Source organism: Artemia sp. Qi Xiang Cuo, chromosome 15, assembly GCF_049724085.1.
Source record: "Artemia sp. Qi Xiang Cuo chromosome 15, ASM4972408v1, whole genome shotgun sequence".
NCBI lineage: Eukaryota > Metazoa > Arthropoda > Branchiopoda > Anostraca > Artemiidae > Artemia > Artemia sp. Qi Xiang Cuo.
This window is the reverse complement of record NC_142808.1, coordinates 28563771-28576508: the sequence shown is the minus strand read 5'-3', so window position 1 is coordinate 28576508 and position 12738 is coordinate 28563771. Positions and strand designations below refer to the sequence as shown.

Here is a 12738-nt window from a genome sequence, read left to right as displayed (position 1 = left end):
AGGAATATAATAATGATTTCTATTGGAAATGAATTTCAGCCCCCCCCTATATATACCAATTCAGGGTTAGGTTAGGTATATATAGGGGGGGGGGGGCTGAAATTCATTTCTGATAGAAATTATTATTATATTCGTAATCAGCATAAAAAAAAGGCATCGAATGGTGTATTCACTTGATTCCTAGCTCAATAATATGATTTGGTAGAAATTTACAAATATTTTGAAGTAAGAATTGTTTTCTTAACAGGTCTCCTTATCAGGGGCCACAATTCTAAATTTTTACCATATACTTTACCCCCCCCTAATGTGCAAATATATACCCTGAATTGGTATATATATGGGTGGGGGTAAAATTCATTTCCTATTAAAATGATTGTTACATTTGGAAAGAGCATAAAAAAGGCATAGAGTAGTATGTCTACTTTATTTGTAAGTTAATAGGCTAATATGAACTACCAAAAATTTACCCTTCTTTTTTCAAGACTGACATGTGTACTTTAGATCTTATTCCTTTTTCTGACTTCCAGTATCACTTATGTGTTAAAATATGAACAGAAATTGCGTTTGCTCTGAAAAATCAACATAGTTATACAGGGTTCTAGTTATTTCCTGCCAGGTAAAATTTCAGGATTTTTCAGTTCTGCTGACAAGAATTTTCAGGATTTTAGGCTAGCAAGACAGGATTTTAAAATTTTCAAAGTGGAAATATTGGCAAAAGTTCAATTCTGATGCAAATGCATGTGAAACTCAGATTCAGGATGCAATTCTGACTATATGGGTAAGTTTATTTCTTAGCTATCTAAATATTCTATTAATATAAACATTACCTCATAAAATAAGATCCTACCCTAAAGTGATAGGGTAAGCCTATTAACAGTAATGACACAGGGCTTGAATAGATACCTGATAAATTTTCAGGTCCTCTTAAGATGGAATTTAGAAAAATAATAGGCCATAATAATGGAAACTATAGCTGGAACATTGAATTGCTTGATGTTTGCTTTTCTTTTCTATGGCATCTGTTCTCACACTCAGGGAGTTTTGAGTTCCATCCTAAGCCAGTTGTAAACTTTAAACCCTATTAAAGGGGTTAAACTTTATGCCATGGTTTTCAGAATAAAGTATTTTTAAAATGGTTCCTTTTCATTTGGACAGCTAGGCTATATATGTCTCATAATTTTCGAAGCTTTTTTGGTAAAGTTCTACCAAATCATATTATTGACTTACGCATAAAGTGAATATACTACTTGATGCTTTTTTTTATGCTGATTACGAATATAGTAATCATTTCCGATAGAAATGATTACTGTATTCGTAATCAGCATAAAAAAAGGCATCGAGTCGTATATTCACTTTATACGTAAGTCAATAATATGATTTGGTAGAACTTTACCGCTTTTTTTTACAATTATCACCACCTACAAGTCACATTTTCAGATTTTGAACTACTTGTGATGTGGCTTCTTCATTGTTGCGCAATGAAAAAAACTCGCCGAAAAGTTGATTGCATTTCCTTGGCAAGTCTGAAAGGTTAAGGGTTTTGAGGAAAGGAAATTTTGGAGTGGATAAGGGGGATCAGCCTTGGATGGAGATCATGTGTCTAGCCACTAGCATAGAGATAAAAAAGAATAGATGCCAGTTTCAAGAAATTCCTTTGTCCAATATTGCCAATGGTGTCAGACTACAAAACTTTTAATAATGAAAAGCGTGAAAAATTTTTATTGCTGCTTTCTAGAACTTACTTACTGACGTTTTAGGAGAATAAATGAAGCAACAGCCACAACTTTTAGGATTCAAAATTGAATTTAGTCAAAGAATGGAAAACTATCGTGGAGCAGGAAATCACGAAAAAAGTGCAGTTCAAAAGATATGACAAGTAAAGGTCAAGAATCTTGCTGGGACAAAAGGATTTAAAATTATTCTAAAGCAGTTTGTTCTGAAATCAAACGGCTGTTTCCTCCCAGGTGCAATTTATAAAGAAATTACTCTTCACCAGTTTAAAACACTAAAACTCGACTGAATTCGACTCAAACGAAACATCATAGGATGCTAATCAATAATCATACCAATCCTTGCATAATAAACAGAAAAAGATGACGCAGCCTTCTTTATTGCAAAAAAGAATAAACTGAAAAACAGATACCAGCATTTTGCATATAATACGATAAAACTGGCATTGAAATTCTAGATAAGAAAAAAATATGATGATTTGAAATTGCAACTGATGGAAAATTATTTCATCAGGATAAAGAACTTTAAAATAAATAAAAGGAAGAAAGGCTCTAACTAGTTACTGAACTGCATATTTTTGACGGCAAGCAAACTCAGAAATACAACATTGATAAATATTTTGGCTACTTACACAAACGAGAGTAGTTGGTGACAACCTGTGTCCCTGGCAGTACTGAACATTAATAGGAGCCTAAAACTGGTAATTTCAATCATCTTCTAGTTACTGGCTGACCTATCCAGCATCTTACCCCGAGGAAGGATAGTTTTTTCCAATAAGCTGCCGAGATTGATGAATTGAAGCCAGTAATGGCAGACGAAACAAGACTGGCTGTAATCCCCTGCACATATAAAGCACCGATGGTGGTGAAAGAAAATATTGTGTGAGGAGGAATCCAAATCAGGAAAAAGAAGTTCTCTAACAAGTTCTGGTTTAAACCCTGCTTGCTTCTGAGGGCTGACAAGTGGTCAGTGACTCTCCCCTCTTGTTTGAGAAAATAGTATTGCCTGGTCAAGCTGGCAAACTTGTTTTCGAGATGGGGAAAACAATGTTGGATACTTTCGAGACTGACGAGGAAGGTTCTACAAATGGAAAAGGAAAGACCAAGTCTGAGGGAGCACCGATAGCGCAGTGACAATGAGTAGTACATACATATTTTTCTTTGACGAGGAATCAAAGGGGCTTTACAACCTGAGCCTTGAATCGATTTTGTTAGTCCACGTGTACCAAAAATAATAAATATAACACTTATTCAAATGCTGATTCTTTATTGTCAACTAAAAGTCTAGCCTAATTTAAATTCCAAACAAGATAGGTATGTACACAATTATAGTTTGGGATTTAACCAAAATTTTCGAAGCTATGAACATCTTGGCTTTGAAAAACAAAATATAATAGCCACAAGACTATTGAAATTATTCCGTATGTGTTTTCTGATAAATGGAACTGAAGTGGCCCGTAATGCAAAAATGAAAGGCATGTATTTTTATATTTACAATCTTAATACACCACGTTATATTCAACAAGATAAAAACTCATGAAGCCACGCCTTTAAGGTATAAAGACTATGCGCCCTAAATTTAATTTACCTCTGAACCTGCTGAAATTAAGGTAACCAACGTTTGGATAATTCATATGGTTCACTGTTCGTGCAACCCGAAAATTATAAAAGTACTCACTTCACCAGTAACAAAGTCATCCATAGCCTGTGCGACTTGGTTCGACAGCCCAATATAATACTGATCCATAACTCCTGGTTCATAAAGCTGGAAAGGTTGCCTTATTAAATCTGAAAGTCTTGTAGAAGCTGAAAAAGAAAGTTTTAATTTTTCGCAAACACCTAAATAGAATGATCAAACAAAATTGTGAACAACTTAGTTGCCAGATAAAAACTCCTTCGGTAGAAAAAGAAATTTGTGGTTGTCAAATCGAATCCTATTCTGTCAATAATGATACTTTTTCAAAACATAACTAGATTAGCCATCCAAAGTATCACGGTACTTTATAGGTAACACTAAATCTTTTACTCGGATCAGATAAAAATAGAAGTAAGATAAAAGGCCGGTGTTTTTCCAAACGGCTTGAAACTTATAAGTTATAACTTATAGGGGACTTTAATAAATTAAAAAGATTTCAGGTCGGCCGTACGGTCCCCTAAAATTGGGATATGAAAAAGGGCCAACAAATTCTTTTTCTCGAACAGGCAAACACTTCAATCTGTAAGTTCCTGGCCCAAGTAAACCACAATGTAAAAAAATAAGAGGGGGAGCAGACTCCGCAAAATTAAGGTTCGAATTAAGGCCAATAGACCTTGATTTCGACTGTCTGGAGACTTATATATGTCAGTCTCTGGGCCAAGAGGACCCTAGTGCACAAAAAAACTAGGTTGGGAGGAGGACCCCCAAATTTGATGTAAAAGAGACAAATAATTTTTTTGGATTTCAAATGATTATTCATTTTAAGTTCAGTTAATTTTAGGTTTCATTTATTAATTCTTAGCTATTTCTGTTTGCTTTGAGTTTAATTTATATCTATGGCTTTAATTTTGCTCATTTAGGTTCAAATTCCACTTTTTACTTTTCTTTGAGAAACTTGTTTTCGGAAAGCATTATATTAACTGACTTAAGGAACGGTTATACATTTTTGATCTTGTTGATCACAGATCTGAGGCTGAAATTCCGATACAGAAGTCCAAAATCTAAAATCAGAACATTATTAGCACAAAATTCACGAGTGCTTTTCAATTTCCACCAAAGCTAATATTTGAGTATTTCTCAGCTTGCATATAAAAATCTCAGGTTCATGAAACATACACGCACAAAATCAACATTTATTGTGGTAAAACACTTTTACCGTAACAAATTGATGAAAACGGATTTAATGTTGCTGCTCGAAAAAGATCTTATTTTCGTGACCTTTTTATCCAGCCCTTTAATACCAAAATTGAAGTTTTAATGTGAAAGTTACATTTGAGTTTTTATTAAAGCGCAAGCAGATCTAGGTAGACAAAAGTATTTTCTACCCATTTTCAAGCTTTGATACTTCTTTACTTTCGATTGATAACAAAAAACATATTCCAAAAAAGGCTTTTAGAAGGAAGTAAAGAGCGATATTAAAAAGTATAACAAAAGGAAAAAGTCATATAATGATTCAAGTTTCAAGGGGCAGAATATGATAATTCAAAGAATAGAAATTACTATAATTACTATGAATAAGCAAATGAAACCTCAAAGAAACAAAGATTAAAAGGAATAACCACGTCAAATTTAAAACGAATAGAAATTGTCGCAAATAAAAGTTGAACTACCAAGCCCTTTAGGCAGTCTAACGACTGGAGTTTCATTGGTGCTTTACTGAAAACAATTTACATTCCTACAAACTGTGCTCTTTATTTGTATAGCACCATAAACAATACTAACAAATAGGATCATCACAATACTAATCAAGGTTCAGAAACAAGAGCTAACGCAAATAGAAGTGGAGTTACCACCTCCTAAAACCTCCAAGAGGCTAGAGTGTCATGTATGCTACAGAAAGCGACATATGTTTCAAAAAGAGTATTTTTTATTTGCCAAATATCAACAAAACAAAAGAAGAAAATTACAATACTAATACACAAAACAGAGAAGAAAAAATGTGTCTTAGAATAAATAAATTGTGTGACTTTGAATATAATTTTATTGCAGAAATTTATCGTTTTGATTCGATTTCATGCAAAATTACGATAAACTGATGCCTAAATGCAACTTTTAATAGGAACATCAGCGGTTTTTAAGCCATCTTTTTAATTTGTTGGAACAAGATTTTTGTGCTGGCAAATCATAAATTAGTCATCAGTTCATTTTCTAGACATTTGAGAGAAATATTTTTTATCATACTTCCAAAATCGGATTGACAGTTTAGAATGAAACGATGTATACAAAAAATAGCTCCTAGAATTTTGAGCAATTTTGGATTTTTTCATTCCTCAACGAAAAAATAAACCCGTGGAAAATGGATTTTGGTTTCAAATTAAGTGCAAATAATGCTTTAGTATTTTGGGGGTTTAAGGATGTGGTAGACCCAATTTTATCTATGCTGATATATGTTCGTCAAAAGGATAACTTTCTGTTTTATCAATTTCTGTTCACATTGGGCTTCATTTATTCATCCATTGTGGTATTTGTTACTATTAAGTTTGAAATAATTATTCATTTCAATTTTTGCTCGTTTAAAAATTTTATTTGTTTATCCATACTAATATCGTTTATCCATACATACTAATATCGTTTATCCATACTAATATCTGTTATTTTGAATTCGGACATGATTATTCCTTTTAATTTTCTTTCGGTTTCATTTATCTATTTTCGTCATAGTTTCATTTTATTTTGTGTTCGACTTATTATTTGACTTTATTTCTACTCTTTTAGTATAGACCAACACTTTTCGTTGAAAGAGTTTTTTTTTAAACAGGTTTATTATAATTATTTCCTCTTTGTTTTTTTAACTGACCTAGCTTTGCATTGAGCTAGTTGCAGCATTGTGTGTAAACCTTTTCAGCTTTTCTGCAAAGAACCAAAACGGTTGATTGCAACTTCAATTTTTGGTAAAATTTGAATATTCAGTCAAAACGCTCGATCAGCCATAGCTTTTTTTTAGAATTTTGTTTTTCATTTGTGTGGATAGGGAAGGGAATTTTAAAGTAGAAGGACCGAAAATTGGCAAAGTTATTGGCCTTTGAAGGAACTGGAGCCGTTCTGATCCATTTTGTGTAGATAATCATGAATATAGACATATCTTAATACACCAATTTGTTAAAATAGTTTTTTGTAGTGTTCTTTTTTGTTGTAGCAGTTAGCGCCCTTAAATAAATGCATGTCTAGGTAATTTATAAAAGGAATCATGTTCTTTTGACCCTGTAGGAAACCGATTCTATTGACCGGCGCAGGAAACCGATTCAGTCACTTTTTTTCACGATATTTGTCTTCATTGAATTATGCCTGGTCCTGTCTCCATAGCCCATAAGTTTTAAGCCAATCCAAGACGAAACAACGGTTAGGCCTATTTTCAGGCTATTTTCGTAAAACCATTTCCGACTTGCATTTTTCTTCATTGGATCCCAGTTGGCCTACAGATTTAGGGATGTAATTTGATAAAGGAACCAAGTTTTTAGTAAAAAAAAAAAAGAAAAGCAACATTAAAAGCTAAACAAATAGAAAGCGTACCATATATGATGGAGGCTGTTCTCTCATAAACCACCCGCTCTTTACAGTAAAGTTTAAGAGGTCAACCTGCATATCAACCCTTTCCCCGAACCACACAACTGCCACAGCAAGCTGTTTCTGAATACCAACATCTGTGGTGTCATCTATCATCACTGAAAAGTGATGATAGAAAAGCTGATCCCCAAAACTTGAAATAACAATATTTCTCTCGTGCGGCTCCCTGACTTTCCTGGCAATAATTTTTTTTCCTGGCAAGGGGTTAAAAATTCGGTTTCTTGCCCTGCAAAATCCAGGCAAGTGGAAACACTAGAGATCGAAAATCCGGTAAATTTCCTGATTCCTGAAGATATTTATTTATTTATAAATTACACTAAAGTAGTACTTTAAAAATACTTGTTATTCCAATTCAAAGGCCTTGTGTTTGACCAGTCATTCTTACAGAATTAGGACAAAAAGCAATATTTAGCGTAAAGAGCTGGGGTGTTGACGAGGGGACAGTCTCCCTCATAAACAGATTAATTTTTGCTTGTTTTAATGCTCTTTGCTTTCATCTAAAAAACCGGTTTATTTTTATTTCTCTTTGTTTTTAATAGCATACCAAAATTTACCGTAAACATAAATACGGCTACCAACCCCTCAAACCCAAACCTTTAAAACCGAATTTAATTCTGCAGCACATTGCCTCGGGAAAAAGAGCTCATTTAATGTACTAGAGATTAAACGGGCAATCACTCGAACACTCATTCACTACATAACAGAAATGAGACATTTTGTATTCTGTGGACAGTACCATTAGGGCTCTCATAAATGTTAAATTTCATTAAATAAATTCGATCCATGTTGAACCGCTTTTTGATGGAGTATAATTCCAATTTCTAAAACGGTGTGAATTTTCATGCTGAAATAGCTTCTGATGAGCAACATTAAGAATAATATATTTTACATATTTAGAATCAGCACAAATAAAAGATTTTCTTTGCTCTACATATTCTAATCAAAACATCATTTCTCCGAGTTTCAGTTTCCATTGACAGGAGTCATTCTTTACTTACTGTTTCCTACCACTAATCATATGCTGTCTTAAAGGTGAAGGAGGGCTCCTACTCCGCCCTACTCCCCCCCCCTATTATTTAAAAATTCAAGTTTTAAGTTTCATAAAACAACGTTTCAGGGATGACAATCATCCCTGAAAAATTTCAGCGATCTAAGTGTTTGTTAGGAGAGGGAGGGTCTAAAATATCACCAATTAATTATAGGATCATCATTTTTTTGGTTTTCAAGGGGGAATTCTTCGAACAAATCTGTTTTAGATGGATGTTCCCAATGGACACTAGTAAGCCGACAATGCCTCCAAGGAAACAAGAAGACACTAAACAATATACATACACAGGAAAATGAGATATATCCCCATTCAAATCTCTGTGAAAACAAAGCTCTTGACAATGCTTGCCTACTACCTCTCTCCGCAATAAAGTTCTTTGTGTGGCTCATGATACCCCCCCCCCTTCATCTTTGTGATGGTTGGTATGTGACTGTAATGTTTATGTCACAAATTGCACTTAGATCCAATGAGAGGAGCGCTACCCCCCCCCCCACCCCCCGGCACCAATATCTGAGGCATAGTGCAAACATTCCTGCAAACCATAGGGGAGGAGCTAGAGATCAATTTCTATTCCACCCTCCCCAAAACCTCCTTCTATATTTATCTGAGGCCTCAAAAACACCTAAAAAACTTAGACGTAAAAAGCACACTTTCCAAGACTTAAGGAACACTCCTCCCCTCCAACGCAAAGACCCGCTAGTTCTCCTTCATAATAGCTCATATAGAATTATGCATTACCATGCATAATTTTTATCAAGCATCAAGCGAATTCACATAGCTAAATAAATCTAAAAATTAAAATTCTATATTAACCATTTGTTTTCTATGGCCTACGTGACTCCTTAGGAACGAGTGCGCCACCGCGCTCCGCGCGACATTACTGCCTTTGAGACTAGGAAGCTAAAATACTTAGTTGTCAATTAGTTTGAATTGATTGGCTGTCTCAGAATTCCTGATCAATAGCCACTAGTTCCTCTTTGGCGCAAAATTGTAGTTTTGTCTCACAAAATGGCACGAAATACTACTCTTTTTGGCTACTTAAAAAGGGGACTAGGGCCTTTTCTTTCCGTTCGAATGAGAATTCTCCCAATTTTTTAGAACTATCAGTTAGGCATTATCATCCTTATGAAAAAACCAGACAAATCACTTTGTATAGACACAAGTCTGTGATCTCCCTCTAAAAAAAGAAGCAAAATTATACCTTTTTGTTGATACGAGCTTGAAATCTCTACAATATGGTTCTCTAATATGCTTAGAAGAAGAATAGAACAATCTCCGACAAATTCTAAAACGCTTTCTAGAGAAAGTTGTTAGTCGGCAAAAATACTAACTGAAAATAGCTGCATAGATGTCTTTGGCCAAAGCATCATGCAAGTCACTCGACCTAGGGCCTTTAAATCTCTTCTTCAAGTAGGACTCACTATGATTATTTTTATAGTATTTTTTTTAGGTCACCCCTTTTTGTTTCGCACTTTCCCCAGACTAGAAAGTTCACTTTGATTTAAAGAGTTGGGTTGAGAGTGGCAGCTCTCCTCACATTTAGGGTAACCCATTTTATGGTATTAAAATCGAAAGAAGTCATCAGAGACAACGCTAAAGTGATGTTTGTAGTAAAGGCCATAAGGTTTCAATGTTTTGTTGTTATTATTTTGTTTTCCCTAGAGGTACTTCGTATGGAAGGTTTGGTCGTATAAACTTCGGAGGGGACTCATTCGATTGAAAATCGGACGTTCTAATGGCCTTTTTAAGAGTCAAAAATGATCGGAGGGCAACTATACGATCAAAATTTGGAGATAATTCATTTTGTTCAAAATAGCTAAAAGATGAATAACTATGCCTCTACGGTTGACAAAACCCCCCACAGCCCCCAGGGCAAGAGCTGTAGGTTATGCAAGTTCACCATTATTAAAATACAAGGATTTTATGGAAGGAGTGATCGTGTGAACTTCTATCTAGGCTCATTTGATTTGCGATCAAAAGTTTTAGTTTCTTTTTTTAAGAGTCAAAAGTGATCGGAGGACAACCAGCCTCGCCCGCCCCCCCATTTAAAATCGAAAGTTTGAGTGCCCTTGTTAAGAGTCAAAAGTGATCGAAGGGCAACAAATCCCCCCCACCCTTTTTCCAAATGCATTAGATCAAAATTTTGATGTATTAATTTTCTTCAAAATAGTTCAAAGGTCAAATAGCTCCGGGGTTGACATACCTCCCTCCAGTCGCCATGCAAGGGATAAGCAATTTGCCATATTTTAACATATAAGGATTTTATTGGAAAAGAGATCATGTTTGATTCTGGGTCTCCAAGAAGGCTTAAGGTATTCAGGTGAAGGTGAAACCCTAAGGAAATGTCAAGAGGGATACCGAACACAATCAAAACACTATGTGCTTGCTGGTTGTGAAAAGGGAATATCAGCAATAGCCTATGTAGGGAACGGCTGAGGGTATTAAGTTGTTGAGGAGATGTTGAAAATAGATTTTAGGGTAACCAGCAACCCCCTTTTTGCTCTTTTAGGTGTCTTCTCTGCTCAGGATTGATAGAAATTTTGGAATTGTCATTTTGTTCAAACAAGTCAAAAGGTCTCTTAGCTATACTTCCAGGAATACCATGCCCCCATACCCCAGTGCAAGGATTATAAAGTATGCAGTTTGCCCATTGTTTACATACAGGATTTATCATTTGATTCTGGGTGTATGCGAAAAGGCTAAGGGCATTAAGGTGAAACCGTCGAGATCTATACTAAATCAAAAGGCACTATGTGTATCCAGTTTATGAAAAAGGAGAATCTGCAATATTTTAGGAACGGCTTAGGGTATTGATTGTAAACTTTCAGGATATTTTCGGTGGGGTGGGGGGGTTGAAAAATGGTTGGAGGGCCAATAGGCCCCTCCCATGCCTTTTTAGTTGCAATTCCTCCAAAAAAAGTCACCAGAATTTAGAAACTGACATCTTGTTCAGAATAGTCAAAAACTTAAATAGCTGTGCTTATAGGGAATAGATACCCCCCCCCACCCCCAAGGCTTTGCAGAGGGATGCTGAATACAACAAAAGACACTGGTTGCGTGCTGATTGTCAGAAGGAAGTATAATCAATATCTAAGGAACGGCTGAGGGTATTAAGTTGGTCATTTCAGGGGATGTCGTAAGAGCTACCGGAGGGTAGTCAGCCTCCCTTGCCATTTTTAGATGCTCCTTCCCCTCATCACCGATCAAAATTTTGAAAAAGCAATTTTGTTCAAACAGTCAAAAGATCTAGTAATTAGGCCCCCAGGGATGCAATCCCCCCCACCCGCGGGATTTATCATAGGCAGCGCAATAGCGCTTCCTAAGTAAAGAACGATGTTGGCGCAATTTATTTTTTTTTTTCTTGGTCTTAGACCATGGCACTTCGTATCGAAGGAGTTATCGTAGAAACTTCGAAAAGGGCTCATTCGATTTGAAATTGGAGTGGCTTGTGTCCTTTTTAATAGTCGAAAGTGATTGGAGGGCAAAAAGCCCCCCCCCCCACGCCCATCATTCCCACAAACACATCCAATCAAAATTTTGAGATAGCCATTTCGTTCAGCGTAGTTGATTTCCAGATACACAATATGTTTTTGAGGACGACACTCCTCCACAACCCTCAGGGCAAGGGTATTAAGTTATGCCCAGGGGAAATATAAGAACAATGTTGGCGCAATCAATTATTTTTTTTTCCTTTAGAGCAGGGCGCTTGGTATCGAAGAAGTTGTCGTAGAAACTTTGAAAAGGGCTCATTCAATTGGAAATTGGAGTGGCTTGTGTCCTTTTTAATAGTCGAAAGCGATTGGAAAGCAACTAACACCCCTTCCACGCCCACCATTTTCCGAAACACATCCAATCAAAATTTTGAGAAAGCCACTTTGTTCAGCTTAGTTGATTTCCAAATAGAAATTATGTTTTTGAGGAGGATACTCCCCCACAGCCTAAGGGGCAAGGGTTGTAGAAACTTGAAAAAGGGCTCATTAGATTGGAAATTCAAAGGTCTAGTGCCCTTTTTAACAGTCGAAAGTGATTAGAGGGCAACCAACCCCCCTCTCACGCCCACCATTTCCCCAATCACATCCAATCAAAATTTTTAGATAGCCATTTTGTTCAGCGTAGCTGATATCCAAATAGAAATTATGTTTATGAGGAGGACACTCCCCCACAGCCTTCAGGGCCAGGGTTGTAAGTTATTCCATGGGGGTATATAAGGTTTTTATAGAATGCGTGGTCGTAGAAACTTCAAAAAGGGCTCATTCGATTGGGAATTGAAAGGGCTAGTGCCCTTTTTAATAGTCCAAAGTGATTGAAAGGCAACTAACACCCCTTCCACGCCCACCATTTCACCAAACACATCCAATCAAAATTTTGAGATAGCCATTTTGTTCCACGCAGTTTAATGTTCAGGAAATTATAACTTTGGCCAGGGCACTCCCCCCACTGTCTTCAGGGCAAGGGTTATAAGTTATGCCCGGGGGCATATAAGGATTTTATTGAAATCTTTGTCGTAGAAACTTGAAAAAGGGCTCATTCGATTGGAAATTCAAAGGGCTAGTGCCCTTTTTAATAGTCGAAAGTGATTTGAAGGCAACTAACCCCTCTCTCACGCCCACCTTTTCTCTAAACACGTCCAATAAAAATTTTGAGATAGCCATTTTGTTTAACGCAGTTTAAAGTTCAGGAAACTATACCTTTGAGCAGGA

General features: G+C 36.0%; 1 protein-coding gene across 1 annotated transcript in view; it reads right to left on the bottom strand.

Moving 5' to 3' along the window:
- LOC148943518 (chorion peroxidase-like) overlaps positions 1 to 12738 on the bottom strand; it is a 353933-nt gene that overhangs the window by 232547 nt on the left and 108648 nt on the right. The window contains exon 12 of the mRNA XM_089101768.1: positions 3409 to 3536. Coding sequence (XP_088957894.1) covers positions 3409 to 3536 — 128 coding nt within the window. The remainder of the gene's footprint in view (positions 1 to 3408; positions 3537 to 12738) is intronic.